This window comes from Triticum urartu, chromosome 7A (genome assembly GCF_056163025.1).
Source record: "Triticum urartu cultivar PI428250 chromosome 7A, HENAU_Tu73, whole genome shotgun sequence".
Taxonomy (NCBI): Eukaryota; Viridiplantae; Streptophyta; class Magnoliopsida; order Poales; family Poaceae; genus Triticum; species Triticum urartu.
This window is the reverse complement of record NC_141879.1, coordinates 679264018-679283819: the sequence shown is the minus strand read 5'-3', so window position 1 is coordinate 679283819 and position 19802 is coordinate 679264018. Positions and strand designations below refer to the sequence as shown.

The 19802-nt window shown below is 47.8% G+C and overlaps 1 protein-coding gene across 1 annotated transcript; it reads right to left on the bottom strand.

Moving 5' to 3' along the window:
• Positions 1-416: 416 nt before the first annotated feature.
• On the bottom strand, positions 417-18905 carry LOC147961419 (uncharacterized). Its single transcript, XM_087533799.1, has 2 exons — positions 18753-18905; positions 417-1025 (listed from the first exon to the last, which is right to left on the bottom strand). The coding sequence occupies exons 1-2, from the start codon at positions 18903-18905 to the stop codon at positions 417-419; spliced, it is 762 nt and encodes a 253-aa protein (XP_087389925.1).
• Positions 18906-19802: the final 897 nt, after the last annotated feature.

Genomic DNA, 19802 nt, shown 5'->3' with positions numbered 1-19802 from the left:
TTCCGATGCAGAGGGCGGGGGATGACCTCCTTTTCAAGAAAAAAGAAATGTACATACTTTACTTGCACAAATGACTTTACATGTATGTTCTGCTGTGTCACTGTACACTTTAATCACACAACTATATATCTTTACATCAGCACATATTTACCCATTGTTCGTATGTGTGGTCACTTCCAGAATAACTTGTGAGAGACGAAGAAGCCGAGCGAGAAAGCAGCGATAGCGATGGCGACCACCTCCTTGTTGCTCCTTGCCTTCTCCACCATGCTGTCCGCCCACTTCATGTCTGACAGCTGCTCCAGCCCCCCTGCCACGCGCTCTTTCCAGCAGCTTCATGCCGTGGCCTTCTTCTCCAGCACCGCTTTGGCTTCCATGGCAGCGGTAGTAGCCTTGGCTTTCTCTTCCTCGCTGCGCTATCTCACTGCCCCAGCCAGGTTCTTGTGGTCAACCACCGCTTTGGCTTTCTCGCCGTTGGCAACCTCCGGCTTCGGCGCCGGCATCTCGGGTATGGCCGGAGCAGTGGCATGGGGAGCATTAGGCTTCACTTCTTGTTCTTTGTTCACCGTTGGTGCTAGCTTTTGCCATTCTACCTTGTTCCCGCTGACTTCCTCCAGTTGCTTCTGCTGCTGAACATTCTTCGTGGCTTCGTCCATGGCCTTGTTGGACGCATTCTCCTCCTTGGTGATCTCTTCCTTAGGCTTAGTGGTGCTGTCGTCGCCGTTGGCCACCTCCTTCTCTTTACCGTCAACATCTTTGGTTAGCGGCGGCCTGACGGTGGTGGTGGCGGCACCATCCTCCTTAACCACACCAGGTTTACCCCTCTTAATCTCCTCGATGCTCGTCGGCGTGGGGACACCAGAGTACGCGCGCTTGGGCACGGTGAGCGTGAACACGCCCGCCTCGAAGCGGCCGGCGATGTTGTCGAGGCTGCCGGTGGAGGGGAGCCGGAAGACCTTGTGCAAGGATCCAGGGGTGGCGCCCGGCCTCGCCCAGCTCACGGTGAGCCTGCCGACGCCGTCCACCTGCACCCTGAAGTCAGGCTAGACGTGGCGACTGGCGAGCGAGCTTTTGGCCCGGCTCGTGGCCCGCTAAGGACCGGACCGTTCAGTCCTGGCCCGCTAACAAAACTGGCCGGTCCGGTCTACAGAAACAGGCCCGAAAACAAGTCGGTCCGGTCCTGTTTTTGACCGAGCTAGCTCGGTCGGACTGCGGCATTTGGCACAAGCGCAGAGCCCAGCAGTCGAGTGCAGGACATCCAGTCTATACGATGCTAGGGCAAAGGCTCTCGCACCCCCAGTTCCCCGATCCCCTTTCCTCTTGGCTGCAGATAGAGCGCTGCCTCCGCCGGCCGCCGTTGCCATCGTCAACCACCACCTCCTGGGCTGCACCTGCACGCAGTGAAAGGAAGTGTGAAGGAGCGAAGGAGGGAGCGTCGTGTCTGCACGGCTGCACCTGCTCGCCGTCGTTGTCCGTTGCTGTCTCCACCTGCCTGTCTTCGACCACCTCCTCGCCGGTTAGCCGCAGTCGAGCACGAAGCTGGAGGACGCGGGGGACGGAGCTGAGCTGCTGCACATGCACCTGCAGTCCTGCATGTGGAGTCGTCGGCTGTTCGTGTCCTCGTGGCATTAGTAAAGGCTGAAAGAAAGCGTGCAACAGCCCTTGAGAATGTAGATGAGTTCCTGAAGAAGCGAAAAGAGCAATCAGATGCTCTCTTCACCCAAGCCAAAGAAGAGATGGAAGAAGCCAGAAATGAGCTAGTAGAGGTAGAGTAGGCTAGGCGTCTCCTGCTATCTAAAACCGTTGTCAATACAAAATTTTCTTCATAATAGCTAGGTTCAAATGTTTATCCAGTCAGCATGCCTGTTGTGATGTCCGTGCATCTACTGATGTGGCACAAAATGTATTTTTTCAGGTCATGTAATAACAGCAATTACTTTCCAAACAATAACAGACGAAGCATTGGACATGGTATAGTTCACGCGCAAGCCCGACATTCCAAGTTCAACTTCCACATCAAACTCATGTTCACAGATATCTGCACATTCATACATAATGTCCACAACCATGATTCACTTCAAAGCCAAAAAAATGTGAGGAGAGTTATAAATAAAGAAAATCCTCTACTAGTTCCTGCTACCTGTGCGAGCACAACAAGTCAAGAGCATGCATAAATTACTTATATTTTAGTCATTTTTTGTGTTCTAAAATGCCTGCAGGCGGGGCAGTCTTAAGCTGGTTGCACGCGGCGAGGAGGCGTGCTCAGCCGGGCCTGCAGCGAGTGCGGCCGTCTTGGCCGGCACGCCGGTTCAATGCCTGCACTATGAGAGGTCGCGTCCGTGTCAGAGCAATTACGCGGTGAGGAGGCGTGCTCAGGTGACTATTCCTACAAAGGTGCTCCACCACGTACCTGGTACCCGCGAATGCAGCAATCGTGCACCTATGGTTTTAGGGTTTATTTGTTAACATCGCCTTTACGTAACACTCATGTGTGCGAGACAGCGAGAGGCGGACTGCATGCGTGCGCCTCTTCTCTTTGTATATGTACTCCACCGATTGTCTGGTGTCCAAAAAATTATAATAACTACTGGCAATGTGCCAATGCGTTGCCACACGATCAAGTAGATTAATACATATTCAGAGATTTGATAGAAAAAAAGTCTAGTTTTGAAATATGTATATCACTAAAAATATGTTATGTTTCACTCAAAATATATTCCTTTGGCGGTTTTGATGAGATAAGGGAGGAATGTTGTTGGTTTCAAGATTCGAGAAGTGGTATATGTCTAATTTCTACTCTTACTAGCAAGATGCCTGTGCGTTGCACGGAACATCAATATCTTGTGGGAGAAAAGGATGAACGAGGGAAGGCCTTATCTGCAAATGTGGTGAAGAGTGCAGGTAAATTGCCATATTTTCCTTCCTATCCGTCAGATATAAATCGGACGACCTACATTGCAGGATGGCAGGCCAACCATCATCATCAACTCTATTTTTTATCCCTGCTCTTATAAAAAGCATTGTCGGTGATGATCGTGTGCCTGCCATCCTGCAATATAGGCTGTCCGATCTATATTTGACGGATAGGAAGGAAACTATGGCAATTTTGCAAAAAAGATACCCACACCCCTCTCCACATTTGCAAATAAGGCCTTCCCTCGTTCATCCTTTCCCCCCACAAGATAATCTACTCATACAAATGCATCTTAATGTTCCATGCAACGCATGGGCATCTTGCTAGTTGTTGCAAAAAGCCCATGTGTGGGTGAGAGAGAGGGAGAGTGGAGGAGGACGGAGTGCATGTGTGACAAATATACAAGGAGTGTGTGTGCGATAGGTATCAGCTTAAAATGAGGCGATAGTGTGTGTGTGTGTGCACGATCGAGAGGGCGTGTCTCAAGAAGGGAAGAAAAATCTACATAGATACAAGGAGCGGGAGAGAGACATGTATGCGATGGCGGAAGCGCGAGTGTTCGGGTGTATAAACCTATCTAGAGGCTAGCTAGTCGATAAATGTTTGTGAGAGAAATACGAGTCGGGGTGCGAAAGCGAGATTTTTGTGTGTGTGAGAGAGAGACGGTAGTCGGGAAGGGGAGTGGAAGCAGGAGTTGTGTGTGTGTGTCGGTGAGAGAGAGAGAGAGGAGACGGTAGTCGGGGTTGTCTGATCGGTAAACAAATGAATAATGTCAGTCTGGGATGGAGACGAAAAGGAGACCGCAACAAATGTTGTGTCTACAGGAGAGAGAGAGAGATAGAGAGAGAGAGAGAGAGTAATTTTAGTGGTATGAGTCATATGTAGAGACATATAGGGTGTGTGAGAGAATCCCATAGAGAGAAAGACAAAGTGAAAGACGAATGGAGACTGTGTGTGTGGCGGTGAAAAAGAAAGCTTAGGTACCGAGTGATACCAAAGAACAGTAGAGACATGAGAGATAATGAAAACCTTGTAATGTATAATGATAGGGAGAGTGTGACACTTCTCAAGGGAGACGTCGAGAGACCATGTTTGTGAGGATAGGAGAAACATGAAGTGAGCGTGCGGGTGAGCTGGAGAAAAAAGAGTGATAGCTACGTGAAGGAGCATGCATGCGAGAGAGAGATGGGCATGAAAGGAGTGAATAAAAAAGGGATTCAAATATTTTAATTTGAGATGATGATACATGTAATCCATACTCGAACCAAAATTGATCTATCAAACATGCATACTCATATGAATTCATGCACATCTATGTTATTTAATGTGTAGATATTACTGATCCATACATTTTAGTAGAACATAATTTGGTTAAATTTTTTAGAATTCAACCTTAAGATTTCGAGATCGTTGTATTTGTAAATCATATTATACATATAAAGGAGAAGAATTCTTTGTTGTGCTTTTGAAAGTATATATAAAAAATGATGTATATAGAATGTAATTCCAATTGAAAATGGATCCCGCCCGAAAAAATAGAATACAAACGGGATTCGAATTGAGTTGGCACGGTAAACGTGCACTCTGCAAAATTTGAACGAAATGGGGAAAGTCGTAGTAACCACCCGAAACCAAAATCTGTGAGATGGAAATCACTACTGCCTATCCCTGCCACGCAAAGCCTATCTGCTGGATTTCAATAGGTTTCGATAGGGGTAGGTTTGTAATTTCGCCCAAACATGATGTAACCGCCTCTCACCCGGATTCATACATGGTGGGCGCCAAAACACAGTGTGTCCTTGGCCGAAATCGACTCCCTCCCCGATTCATATTCATACACGGTGGGCGCCAAAAACAAACTCTCGTCGGCAAATATTCGGTGTATGCGAGATTACCGTCCTATCCCCAACCGACTAATGTTCCTGTGATGTAGTAGTAAATATTTGAAACGGGGCCTAAGTTTGTAAATTTCCTCGCATTTGAGACAAGTGCGCCCTGAATACATGGTTCCCCCCTTCCTCTCTACCTCCCTTTCCCCATTCGTACTTCGTGGGCGCCAAAACACCCTCTCCACCCCACCCTCCTCCGTCCGCCGCCGTCCGCCACCCCATCCACCGCCGTCCTCCTCCACCATGCCGGAGCTGATACCCCGACGCCGTCGTCCATTACAAGAGATCGACCTCTCTCATCCACGGCTTCGGACCGGGATCCTTGCATCCCGTCCTCTCGCTTCATCCCCGCTGTCGTCCACCTTGCAGGCGCCGCTCCTACGACCATCTCGTCCACCGCGCCCCACTGCCACCGTCTACCCTCCTAGATCTGCTTCCGCGCCGCCGACAGCCATCTCTACCGCAGCACCGTCAAATTCTCAGCAGATGCGTACACGGCGCCGCACCAGAGGCGGTACTCCTTCGTATCTGCTCAACTTATTTATCGTAGCAACAAAATAGATCGCCACTGCTTTACTCTGATTTCTTGTCTTGGTTGCGAAGTTGCCTTTTTCCGGTTTGCACCTTCAGATCCGGCATGGCACGCTCAACACTATACTCCCAATGCTTATGGTTTTCCCCTTTTATATTCCACACTAGTTAAATCACAGTAGACTAAATTTCAAAATTGGGTCAGTCGATTTTTCAGAGCTCGTCGGAGTTCACCGGTGCGATCGAAGGGGCTCGGGTGGTTGTGGGGCCTGGCCGAACGAAGAAAACTCGACGCGGGTGGGGGTTGGGGCGGGGGTGGGGTGGGGGTGGTGGAGGAACACAGGCGGTGGGGGCCGGTGGTCCGGACGGCGGCCCGTCCAGTGTTCTGTATGGGAAGAATCAGAGACGAGGAAGAAGAAGGGTTAGGAGACATAGGATCTTCATCCAACCGCTTGAAATGGTCGAGAGACATCTGGGAGTTGCATTCTTAATGCGCTCTTGTTCATCATGTGTGGGCACTGCGCAACCAACATTTTATTATCCAAAATTGGCTTGCTCTTCTTTACCATGTTCCTCTTCCATTCTTCTTTAATATGTACTATCTCCGTTCCTAAATACAAGTCTTTGAATAGATTCCACCATGGACTACATATGGAGCAAAATGAGTGAATCTACACTCTAAAATGTATCTGGATACATCTGTATGTGATCCATAGTGGAAATCTCTACCAAGACTTATATTTTGGAACGGAGGGAGTATGATAGTAGTACAATATGTTCCTTGTACTGAAGATGAGCAGGGACATTTGCAGTGTAGAGGTCTATACGGTCGGTTGTGATGGAAACTTTGAGCCTCTTTGATTCGTAGGATCTTGTAAACATAGGAATAGGATTTGTAGTGGCCTGCCCACTTGAATCCTACAAGAATAGCAAGGAAATGCGGGGAGCTGTGTCGCCTTTGAGAGTTACACTGATAATAACAGTACCGCACCTTCACTTGAAGAGAGCTGGTAGCCGAAGCCTTTCTAGCCGTACCGGTAATACTAGCACATATATTCCAGCAAGTTCCACTTTGCTGATTTTACTCTGATGATTAAGGTTTTCCCGTTATATCTTCACTATGATCTGTGTAGCTGCTTTGTGTCGCACTAGCAGTAGTCCACTCTTGAAGCTAAACACTGCAATGACTTACAAAATTGGCACCAAGGCATTGAGTGCCATTCTGGATGCAATGAAACTCATACGCTCCCCACCTGTTGATTCTTGTTCAGAATATGATCCTAATGACTATTCTAACATCGAGGAGTCAGAGGCAGATGGCCTGTCATGTTCACCTATCAAGGTGCCTGTTCTAATTTGGCAATGTTGTATTGATTGCGGGTATCTTGCATATGTTGTCTTGCATTTCATCTACTTTGTTGCACCGCCATCTGCTTAGTTTACTCATCATATATGTCGAGATGCCATGCCCATCCATTATCAATACATATTCCATCTGTCATCATACCATGTTTTTCCACTCTAATGTTGTTCTTGTGCATCAGACATTAAAAAGGAAGAGGGTGATTGCCGAACCTGAAGGAGCACCAGCAAAGTCCTTGAAAAACATGGTGGTGCCGGAGAAATGAGACAACCAGTGACACAAAACGTAGGACCGACTCCAGCAGACTGTACCCATATTTCACTGGCCACACCACTAGCCCCACCACACAGGACCTGCACTCCAGCAAAAGGTATACCGATTTCATTTGCCATAGCACCAGCTGTACCACAGAAAAATCCCACTCCGGCAAAAAGTACAGCAAGTCCACCGGCCGAAGACCTATCCCAATTATAGAGACGGTCAATTCCTGCAGATTGGAACCCCATTCCATTTATTCCTAGTTGAAAAGACAATGCTTTCAATGTTGTCAGGGACTACGTGCATATATTCCCATCATGGGAAGATTATTGTGAAGACAAACACCATTTTCAGATCTTCCTGTCCAACTTACGTGTAAGTGCTATTATTCATGGTTATTATTTTCCTGTTTTCTGCTGATTGAACACATCAATGATTTACATTACATTGTTGTAACTAGGCGAGGGTCAATCTGGATAGTCATGATGAGCAAAGCTTGCTTGTGCTTTTCAAGGAAGCATTGCAGCAGTATCGGTGTTACCTGAGGAAATCACACTTTGATGGAAAGTCTATAAACGGATTTCCGGTGAAGTCTCATGTGCTAAATTTAGAAGACAATGAATGGAAAAACCTTGTTATGCACTGGTCTCGTTCCCAGGATGAGGTACTATCTATGAAATCACATGACAATTTGAACTTCTACTTTTCCGCATGTGCCTTACGGATCTTTTTTGCAGGAAATCTGCTCGAAGAAGAATTCCGGTTTGACAAGAACGACGGTACATCACAAATATGATGCCCGCTGCTTTTCTCTTGTTAGTACCTGTTGTCCTGTATCACTGTACTTGCATACATATCTGGTTCATTATGTGACAACAGTATGCATGATAGCTTGCTTATCAATTGTTCGCTCCAAATTATCTGATCTGTATGAATGGTTACATTAGTGTAGAATATATCCAATGCCAATGTTTTTTTAGCTCTGCATTGTTATTGTAAGTACATGATGTCCTTTATCAGTGTACTTATAATGATAGGTAGTTGTTCATGTACCATCACTCTGTATCTTATTTTCCTTTGCCCTTCATTTTCTACACATCAGATCTATATTTACTCCTACCATAAGGATGGTACTGAAGAAGTTTAGCTGTGCATAGCTCTTGGCTGTACCTTTTGCCTGTATCGCTACACTTACATTTATAGCTACTTGGTTATGTAGCATCACTCTTCATCTTATCTTAAATATTCTCCATTTTTTCGTATATTATCACATCTATATTTACTCTTAACAAAATGTAGAATAAAGGCAATGCTTTTGAAGAAGATTATGTGGTAAACTTCTTGAATTGCCCCCCCCCCCCCCCCCGTCGGCATGGACAAGGCCTTTATAGAGCCTGTCTTCACCAATAATGTAAATTTGTCCATCTCAAGCCTTCAAACTTTGTTGTATATATTTGGTTAGGCATGACTGCAATAGCTGTTTATTTTTGGTGTTTGCATCAAATTGCTTGTTTAAAGTTTATTATGTAGTTCATAAACAAAAGTTTGTCCTTTCTCAATTTAAGTTTTCAGTTGTACAACCAAGTTCCTTCTTCATACCATGTAAATTAAACTATACAGAGCAAGTGATCTTCTTTTGCACTGCATGTATGCTTCTGTTCTTCATCCGTAATCTAGTGGTGTGGTGAACCTACCCACTACAGCACAATGTCATATTCTGCAATGTCTTAACTATGAACAATGTCATATCATTCTACTATTATTTAAACCGTCTCTTTATTTGCCAATCTGAAATGGTATAAATAGACAGCACACTAACCATTGATACTTATGAGTTCTTGATATGTAATCCAGTGGTGACATGAAGTTGTCAACTCCTTCACAATGTCATTTCCTGCCATGTCTTCACCTAAACAATACCATATTGTGTTAATGCAATTTTAAACTGTGTCACTTTATTCGTTAGTAAGAAATGTGATGAATTGTCAGCACTGATACTTTTATGTGCAAAACCTGTCATCTGCCTGCTTGTTTATCTTTCAGAGTCAGGAAGATATAAGTGTTGAACATGCGCAGTCTCATCATCTTGCTCAGCTGCTTGTGCTGCAGCTCCCCAGGAGGGCTAACCTTTCTTGAACTCTATTGAAGTGCTGTCAGTTTTGTATATTATTTTTTCGGCGTGTTTATTTGCACTGGTGGCGATCTTTGATGCGCAGCGTATGTAATCTGCCGTCTGCTTGTGCTTTATTATCATAGTGGCGAACTTTGATGCCCAGTGGATGTAATATGCCGTAATTTCTTTATTGTATAGTCTAGGGTTTTTCTTATTCACGATGCTGTAGTTATTTTACTGTATATATATCCTGTCTTCGCAGTAAACCGGCCAAATCGTAAAATTACGGTACATAATCGGGCCGTCATGCAATCACGATGTAGGTTGGGCCTGAAACGTGTCGAACAGCTCATGGGCCGGCAGCAGCCCGAAATGAACCCCGGCCCATGATTGTGCGAATCAAATCGCGGGCTTTTAACAGGCCAAAATTGTCTCGGTCCTTGTTTGGCCCAATCAGATATCGGTTGCGAGCAGGCCGGATGCAAACCGGGCCGTAGTTAGGCCCAACTATATGATGGGCTTTTAACAGGCCGGAATTAATATAGGGCCGAAATGTTAAACGGGCCCTTAACAGGCCAAAACTAATATCAGGACGAATTACTAAGTGGGCCTTTAGCAAGTGGGCCCAAAAGCATAGTGTCCAGTTGACGGGCCGAGTCTGATATGGGCCATAATTGAGCCCAAAGCCTCTTAAAGGGCCAGACCTGATCTGGGCTGTAATTTGGCCCAGAACGTGGTAGGCTTTTAACGAGCCGGATCTCATATGGGCCACTATTAGGCCTGGAGCGTGGCAAGCCATTAATGGACCGGATTAAATATGGGCCGGCATTTGGCCCAAAACATGGCAACTAGTTAATGGGCCGGCCTACTAGGGTCCTCAAAATCTTGTGGGCCTACAGCTGGGCCGGCCCATTAATTTCGGTGAAATCTCGTGGGCCTTTAGCTGGGCCGGGCCATTATGATCCGCAAGAATCTTGTGGGCCTTTACCTGGGCCGGCCCATTATGGCACACAAAAATATTGTGGGCCTTTACCTGGGCCGGCCCATTATGGCCCGCAAAATCTTGTGGGCCTTTAGCTGGGCCAGCCCATTATGGTCCGCAAAATCTCGTGGGCCTTTAGCTGGGCCGGCCCATTAGGGTCCGCAAAATCTTGTGGGCCTTCTGTTGGGCCGGCCCATTTAAACTTGATGGGCCGGTCCACGTGTCAACATATCATAGGCGCGTCTCGCCCATTGGATGAGTGACACCTGTGCCAACGCGGACCTGACACGTGTCTCCTCCAGCCAATGATGATTTTACACATGGCAAATCCCCATTGGTCGGGGCTGTTAACGGGTTATCGGATCCAAAATCCGACCCGATAGCTTAACGCCGTTCCGTTACGGTGGATGCCACATGTCGGTCACCCTTGACGAAAGCACTTCTGTGACGCATGATTTATCGTCATGGAAGTGGACACTTCCGTGATGATAATTTTGGTAATGTCATGGAACACTTCTACGACATCACAGGTATGACTATCTTGATTCTGTCATAAATTTGTCATGGATGTACATGCATGACAAAAAATGCGACCTACTGTGACAAACGTGAATCATCACGGAAGTGTATTTTTTTGTAGTGGACAGTGACAACGCGAGGAATTATAGTTAGAGGGGTTAAAGGTAGGAGAAGGCTCAAACCACCATCCATTCTGATCATGTGGTGTCCACCATCCAATAATCATAACTGTTGGCGAAACGGTATGTTGTCGACAACAGATATATAGCTACAACAACAGTCAACTTCAGAGTTGTGACATTGCTCCATGGGGAAGAAAACACTTGTCCTCAAGTGTATTTCTCGGGAAACCAAGCTTTGATGGTTATTGCAAATAAATCCAGGAAGATCTTCATGAGATCTGCATCATCCCATGTTGCTTCTTCAGCAAAGAGATTTTCCCATTCCACAAGCCATTGGGTGACTAAGACACCATTTCTTGGTAAGGATCTAGTTTCCAGAACTGTAGTAGATTTAGTTTTGATCTTGCCCTATGATGTTACTAGGGGAAGATCAGAGAAAGGAATCGCATGATTATCGATGTGTTTTTTAGCTGGCTCACAATGAACACAAGATGGATGGCTATAGTGGAAGGTATTAGGATCTTGTAGGCCATTCTGCCAATCCTTTCCAATATTCTGTAAGGACCATAATATTTGGTAGTGAGTTTGTGATGAAGACACCACAACCGTCGACAAGTCTCCTAATGGAAATATGCCCTAGAGGCAATAATAATGTTGTTATTATTATATTTCTTTATTCGAGATAAAGGTTTATTATTCATGCTAGAATTGTATTGATCGAAAACTTAAATACATGTGTGGATACATAAACAAAATAATGTGTCCCTAGTGAGCCTCTACTAGACTAGCTCATTGATCAAAGATGCTTAAGGTTTCCTAACCATAGACATGTGTTGTCACTTGATAACGGGATCACATCATTAGGAGAATGATGTGATAGACAAGACCCACCTGTTAGCTTTGCATATGATTGTTCAGTTTATTGCTATTGCTTTCTTAATGTCAAATACATATTCCTTCGACTATGAGATCATGCAACTCCCGAATACCGAAGGAAAACCTTGTGTGCTATTAAATGTCGCAACATAACTGGGTGATAATAAAGATGCTCTATAGGTATCTCCGAAGGTGTATGTTGAGTTGGCATGAATCGATATTAGGATTTGTCACTCCGAGTATCGGAGAGGTATCTTTGGGCCCTCTCGATAATACAACATCACAAGAAGCTTGCAAGCAAATTGACTAAAGGAGTTAGTTACGAGATGATGTATTACGGAACGAGTAAACAGAATTGCCAGTAACGAGATTGAACTAGGTATGAAGATACCGACGATCAAATCTCGGGCAAGTAACATACCGACAGACGAAGGGAACTACGTATGTTGTCATAAAGGTTCGACCGATAAACATCTTTGTAGACTATGTAGGAACCAATATGGGCATCCAGGTCCCGCTAATGGTTATTGACCAGAGAAGCGTCTCACTCATGTCTACATCATTATCGAACACATAGGGTCCGCACGCTTAACGTTTGTTGATGATATAGTATTATATAAGTTATGTATGTTGGTGACCGAATGTTGATCGGAGTCCTGGATGAGATCACGGACATGACTAGGAGCTCCAGAATAGTCTGAAGGTAAAGATTGATATATGGAATAATAGTGTTTGGTCTTCGGAAGGGTTCCGGAATTCATCGGAAGGGGTTTTAGATGTTTCCCGAAATGTTCCGGTGCGAGAAAACTTTATTTGGGCCAAGGGGTAAAGCCCACGGGGCTTTTGTTAAGTGCAAAAGGCAGTTTTGCGGAGGCCAGCGGCCTCCCTGGCGTCTGGGTCCAGACGCCGGGCACCCTGGCGTCTGGTACTGGAGTTCGAGAATGACTCTTGCCTTTCGGGAAACACCGACTTTGAGGAGGCTTTTACTCCATGTTTCGATCCTAGGGCACAACATATAAATAGAGGGGCAGGGCCAGCACCCAAGACACATCAAGACTTACCAAGCCTTGTGCCGGCAACCCCGTCCCCTCTAGTTTATCCTCCGTTTAGTTTCTGTAGTGCTTGGCGAAGCCCTGTGAAGATTGTTCTTCATCATCAACCATCACCATGTTGTCGTGCTGCCGGAACTCATCTATTACTTCACCCTCTTGCAGGATCGAGAAGGCGAGGACGTCATCGAGGTGAATGTGCGCTGAATGTGGAGGTGCCATACGTTTAGTATTTGATCGGGACGGATCGTGAAGGTATACGACTACATCAACCGCGTTGATAAACGCTTCCGCATAGCGATTTTCAAGGGTATGAAGATGCTCTCCCCTTATCGTAGATATGCATCTCCATGGATAGATCTTGCGTGTGCGTAGAATTTTTTTGTTTTTCATGCAACGTTCATACAACTTATATGAAAACAATCCTTTTCTAGAGAAAATCATGTATGTTAGACTATATAATATAGAATTGAACACAACGCTTTTTTCCCTTCACCCCACCAAGAAAAATATAACATACCACTACTAAAGATGTTAGAATGGCATCATTTATTTAGATTATATTCAATATATATTGATGGTAAAACTCTATGTAAGATGAGGGAGTCCTGGATTAGGGGGTCTCCGGACAGTCGGACTATATCCTTTGGCCGGACTGTTGGACTATGAAGATACAAGATTGAAGACTTTGTCCCGTGTCCGGATGGGACTCTCCTTGGGGTGGAAGGCAAGCTAGGAAATATGGATATGTAGATCTCCTCCCTTGTAACCGACTTTGTGTAACCCTAGCCCCTCCGGTGTCTATATAAACCGGAGGGTTTTAGTCTGTAGGACAACAACAATCATACCATAGGCTAGCTTCTAGGGTTTAGCCTCTACGATCTCGTGGTATATCAACTCTTGTAATACTCATATCATCAAGAACAATGAAGCGGGACGTAGGGTATTACCTCCATCAAGAGGGCCCGAACCTGGGTAAACATTGTGTGCCCTGCCTCCTGTTACCATCCGCCTTAGACGCACAGCTCGGGACCCCCTACCCGAGATCCGCCGGTTCTCACACCGACATTGGTGCTTTCATTGAGAGTTCCACGGTGCCGTCACCGTAAGGCTCGATGGCTCCTTCCATCATCGGTAATGATGCGGTCCAGGGTGAGGTTTTCCTCCCCGGACAGATCTTCAAATTCGGCGGCTTCGCACTGCGGGCCAACTTGCTTGGCCATCTGGAGCAGATCGAGAGCTACGCCCCTGGCCATCAGGTCAGGTTCGGAAACTTAAACTACACTGCCGACATCCGCGAAGTCTTGATCTTCAACGGATTTGAGCCTATGCCGGATACGCCGCACAGTCACGATGAGCATGACGTAACTCTGTTGTCGGACAGTATTCAGGAGATCACATCGGCAACTACTCTGGCCGTTAATTTGGAGCAAATTGCGCCATCCAAGAGCGAAGGGATAGACCCCGCCATGGAGGCCGCACTCTTAGTGGCGATAGAGCCAGATACTGACTTCACCCCTTACGAGAGTCGTGTCGCCAAACCACTGGATTCGTCTTCGGCCACGGACTCCGAGCCGCCTGCATTTGTGCCCATCCAATCCGACTGGGCGCCGATCATGGAGTTCACCTCCGCGGATATTTTTCAGCAATCGCCTTTCGGCGATGTGCTAAATTCATTAAGGTCTCTCTCCTTGTCGGGGGAGCCTTGGCCGAACTATGTCCGGCTAGAATGGGATGCAGACGACGAAGAAATTGGCCGCCCACCCACCACCCACTTAGTAGCCACTTTCGACGATTTAACTGACATGCTCGACTTTGACTCCGAAGACATCGACGGTATGGACGACTATGCTTCACTGATGAAGTTATGGATCACGAATTCCTGGAGGGTTTTAAACCCGTAAATATCGAATCATATGATGGTACAACAGATCCCGCTGTATGAATTGAGGATTTCCTCCTTCACATCCACATGGCTCAAGGTGATGATTTACATGCCATCAAGTACCTCCCACTAAAACTCAAAGGACCAGCTCGGCATTGGCTCAATAGCTTGCCAGCAGACTTCGTCGGCAGTTGGGAGGATTTGTAAGACACATTCCTTGACAACTTCCAGGGCACTTATGTGCGACCACCGGACGCTGATGACTTGAGCCATATAAATCAGCAGTGAGGGGAATCGGCCAGACAATTCTGGACATGGTTCCTGACTAAGAAAAACCAATTGTCGATTGTCCGGACGCAGAGGCCCTAGCGGCATTCAAGCACAACATCCGCGATGAGTGGCTTGCCCGCCACCTCGGCGAGGAGAAGCCGAAGTCTATGGCAGCCCTCACGACACTCATGACCCGCTTTTGCGCGGGCGAGGATAGCTGGCTGGCTCGCAGCAACAACACATCAAGGAATCCAGGCACTTCGGATACCAAAGATGCCAACGGCAGACCACGTCGTAACAGACCAAATCGCCGCAATAACGGCGATAACACTGAGGATACGACAGTCAATGCCGGATTCATAGGCTCTAGATCCGGTCAGCGGAAAAAGCCATTTAAAAGAAGTACTCCGGCTCCGTCCAGTTTGGATCGCATACTGGATCGCTCGTGTCAAATCCACGGCACCCCCGACAAGCCATCCAATCACACCAACAGAGAATGCTGGGTGTTCAAGCAGGCCAGCAAGTTAAATGCCAAAAACAAGGACAAGGGGATGCATAGTGATGACGAGGAGGTGCCCCGGCCGCCGAACACGGGAGGACAAAATGGGTTCCCCCCACAAGTGAAGACGGTAAACATGATATACGCAACCCACATTCCCAAGAGGGAGCGGAAGCATGCACTAAGGGACCTCTATGCGATGGAGCCAGTCGCCCCAAAGTTCAACCCATGGTCCACTTGTCCGATCACCTTTGATCGCAGGGACCACCCCACTAGTCTCCGTCATGGCGGATCCGCCGCACTGGTCTTAGACCCCATCATAGATGGATTTCACCTCACTCGAGTCCTTATGGACGGTGGCACCAGCCTGAACTTTCTCAATCAGGATACAGTGCGAAAAATGGGTATCGATCCCTCGAGGATCAAACCCACCAAAACCTCCTTTAAGGGCATCATCCCAGGTGTAGAGGCCCACTGCACGGGCTCAATCACATTGGAAGTGGTCTTCGGATCACCGGACAACTTCCGAAGCGAGGAGTTAATCTTCAATATCGTCCCGTTTCGCAGTGGCTATCACGCACTGCTCGAACGAACAACATTTGCAAAATTCAATGCAGTACCGCATTACGCATACCTCAAGCTCAAGATGCCAGGACCTAGGGGGGTCATAACAGTAAATGGAAACACAGAACGCTCGCTCTGCACGGAAGAGCACACTGCGGCCCTCGCAGCAGAAGCACAAAGCAGCCTTTTAAGGCAAACCACTAATTCGGTGATACATTCCCCGGACACCTTCAAGCGAGTCTGGAGTAAACTGCAACAGGATCGCCTGGCACGTTCAGAGCTCGCCTAGCAATTCGGCCCCCGTCCCAGTCCCAGTCAAGCGACGAAATCCATGCTACGCGTACATAATTACACACTGAAAATACCATGGACATAGGTGGGAGCACGATCAAGGCACGCCCCGCAATGCGGCTTAACCGCCCTAGGGGTTGTATACCTTTATCATTTCTTTTCTCTTTCAGGGCCTTACTCTCTGGAAGCCCTTCCGGCAGTACGATTGCCAGAAACATTACGGGAAGGAACAACCAAGGCGGCAAGAAGCTAAGATGTACACGGGAACCCCCAGGTGGTCTCTAATAATAGTTGATATACCCGCTTTCTACTATCCATACGCAGCTTGCCTTTGGATAAGACATCTCGAATAGTCCTACTTTCTGCTTATTGCACTACTTGTACCAGTACGCTTCGACGTATTATCTAAATAACAATGCATAGCATTAGTCTATTATTGCATTATTTATCCTTTCTTTTTTATTATATGTCCATTTACGACAATCCGCACCCGTACATTCGGGTACGGTCAGTATGCCAGGGGCTTTCGCTTACCCCATAATACGGCACAAGAAGTTCGAACACTTTTGACAGTGCGACACCCCAAACTTATAGCATTATATGCATCAGCTCTGAATCATGTCTTGGGTCAATCGTTGGGTTTGCCCAGCTCCCATGCTTTGGTACCTTACGTTCCGCTATATCGGCTAAGGTAGCGGTGGGAGAACTACTGCGATTCTGTCCCGGTTCTTCCGGACAAGCACCTCAGTAGAGAAAGCCAAAAACTGACTTTCATGATAAGGTGAGAGACTGGTCGCTGTTCGAGAGGTCTCAAGTCCTTAAAGACTTTTTCTGCTTCATGCGAGGAGTCGGCCTTGTCCGGCTTAGGCGTGTATAGCGCCCCAAATTCGGTCTTCCGAATACTAGGGGCTTCGCCAAAATTTAAAATTGTAGACTTCTATGGCTAAGTGAGAGTGATAAAGCCTTATAGTCCGATTGCCTGGTTCGTTGCGATGAACACCTCCCTGGAAGGACCCAAAATTGGGGTAAAGAGTGCTCAGGTTTATCCCGAACACCCCAATACTAGTTACATGGGGGCAGAAGCCGATGACTGGCCAACTCTCAGATTTTATAAACGGCCGCACAGAAGGTAATATTTTAAATTTAAAAGGCGTCACATGGCGCAAATGAACTTGTTTCATATTACAGGATCACATGAGCATGTTCTTTCAAAAATTACAACCCTGGCACATTCATCCACCACAAGGCGGGAACCCTCCAGGACACTCTCCTACTACATTTCGGGGCAGCGATGCTCCTTGCCCTCCGGCGACCCCTCCTTCACCAGCTTCACAGTGTCCGGCTTCACCCAGTGCACCTTCACCCGGGCAAAAGCCCTGCGCGCACCCTCGATGCAGACGGACCACTTTATGACTTCAAGCCATGGGCAAGCCTCCACAAGCTGCCTCACCAGACCGAAGTAGCTGCCGGATAGGGGCTCGCCAGGCCACATCCGTACTATAAGGCCCCTCATGGCCTGTTCGGCCACCTTGTGAAGCTTGACCAATTGCTTCAGCTGGTCACTCAAGGGGCATTGGCTGTTCTGTCGCAGTATACTGAGACCAGAACAACTTTTCCGTCGAGCTCCCCTCCTGAGCTCGGTAAAACTCTGAGGCATCCAGTACACTACGGGGAAGATCTGCGAACGCTCCTAGAGAGCTCCGAACTTGGTTAAGTAAAAGGAAAGTTTCCTCCACATGCTTGCTTTGCATAATGAATGCCTTACCCGCTGCTATCTTCTGCACCGCATCAATCTCCTGGAGGGCCCTGTGGGCTTCAGCCTTGGCATTTGGCACAAGCGCACAGCCCAGCAGTCCAGTGCAGGACAGCAAGTCGATATGATGCTAGGGCAAAGGCTCCCGCACCCCCAATTCCCTGATCCCCTTTCCTCTTGGCTGCAGAGAGAGCGCCGCCTCCGCCGGCCGCCGTTGCCATCGTCGACCACCACCTCCTGGGCTGCACCTGCACGCAGTGAAAGGAGGAGTGGAGGAGCCAAGGAGGGAGCGTCGTGTCTGCACGGCTGCACCTGCTCGCCGTCGTCGTCCGTTGCCGTCTCCACCTGCCCGTCTTCGACCACCTCCTCGCCGGTTAGCCGCAGTCGAGCACGAAGCTGGAGGACGCGGGGGACGGAGCTGAGCTGCTGCACGTGCGCCTGCAGTCCTGCATGTCGTCGCCGCCAGTTTGTAATTGTTCCTTATCTCTGAACTTTCTTCAGTTGGTAATTGTTCACTCCCTCTGAACTTTCTTCAGTTGGTATTTGTTCACTTCCTCTGAACTTTCTTCAGTTGGACAACTTCCTGTGTTGTTTTTCTTGCAAACTTGCTTAATTTTCGTCCATTTGAACCTCTTTTGCAACCTAATAATCTATATGTTCCAATTTGCTGTCAAAAGAGTTCTAAAAAGGCTCCCGGCACACTCCCACGCAGAAACTGTACTCGGTCCAGTCGGTCCCCTCGGTCTGCACCGAGCTGAGGTGCAGCCGGTCCGGTCCTGGAAAACAGGACCGCATGTAAGCTCGGTCCGGGCCAGTTTCGGCCGGTCCAAAGGGAGGCTCGGTCAGGGACCGGACCGGCCCGGACCATGTCCACCCTGACCCTGAAGTCGCCCTTCTTGAACCCCTCGAGGCTGAGGCGGAGCACGTAGGTGCCGGTCTTGTCCGCCCATTCGAACTTGGGGTCCACGATCGGTGCCGGCTGCTGCCGCTTCGGCTTGGTGTTGGTCAGGGCCGCGAACAAATCCATTTGATAACAAAGAGAGAGATTAAGGTGGTGATACACCTAGAAAAATCATTAAATTAGCATCGTTGGGCCCCTGCCTTCTTTGAGACTTGTGGTAATCCATGTGGGGATGAAAGTAGGGGGAAGAAAGAAGAAAGAACGAAGCGTCCGTGCGTTTTTTAGAGAAAAAGTATCAATGGCAGAACATAAGAATATAGGATATGGGCCCCTTCCCTAGCTGGGCCCTAGGCAGTCGCACTCTTTGCATAGGCCTAGGGCCGGCCCTGGTGTTGGTGGTCAGGGTGGACACGGTCCGGGCCGGACCGAGCAGCATGACGGTCCTGATTTCACGGAGCGGATCGGCCAGTCGGCCATGATGAAGCCTGGGCCGGACAGAGCGGACCGGCCAACGACCACCGGCGGCAACTTGTACGGGTGTAGCTTGATGTGTACGACATGCGCAGGTGTTCTGGCGAGGTAGGTGACATGTGCGAGCACCGGTGTCGAGGTGGGCGACGTGCCGTGGGAAGTGTGTGGGCGCCGCGGTTCTTTGCCCTAAACATGCACATGTTTGTTGACTAGCAGATTTTCCGTTGTATATGCAAGTAATCCGTCGTGTGCATGAGCTCATGATTTCTCGTGTGCGGGCCTTGCGTGATTAGTGGATCAAATGGGACGTGGAGTTAATCGTCAAACGGTAGCGTGATTTTTGGATCAAGCCCTGTTTCTCTCGTACTTTCTGTTTTCTGTTTTACTGAACAAAAGGAAACCTCACCATGGGATTGCGCGTGACGTGATTATAGGAACCTGACGGTATAAAATCTAGCACCTTCTGAAACAATAGTTGCCTGATTTGTTGGACGAGAAAATCACGGCCTAGCGTTTCTCCCACGATGCGAAAATCACGGCCGAGCTCTGCTA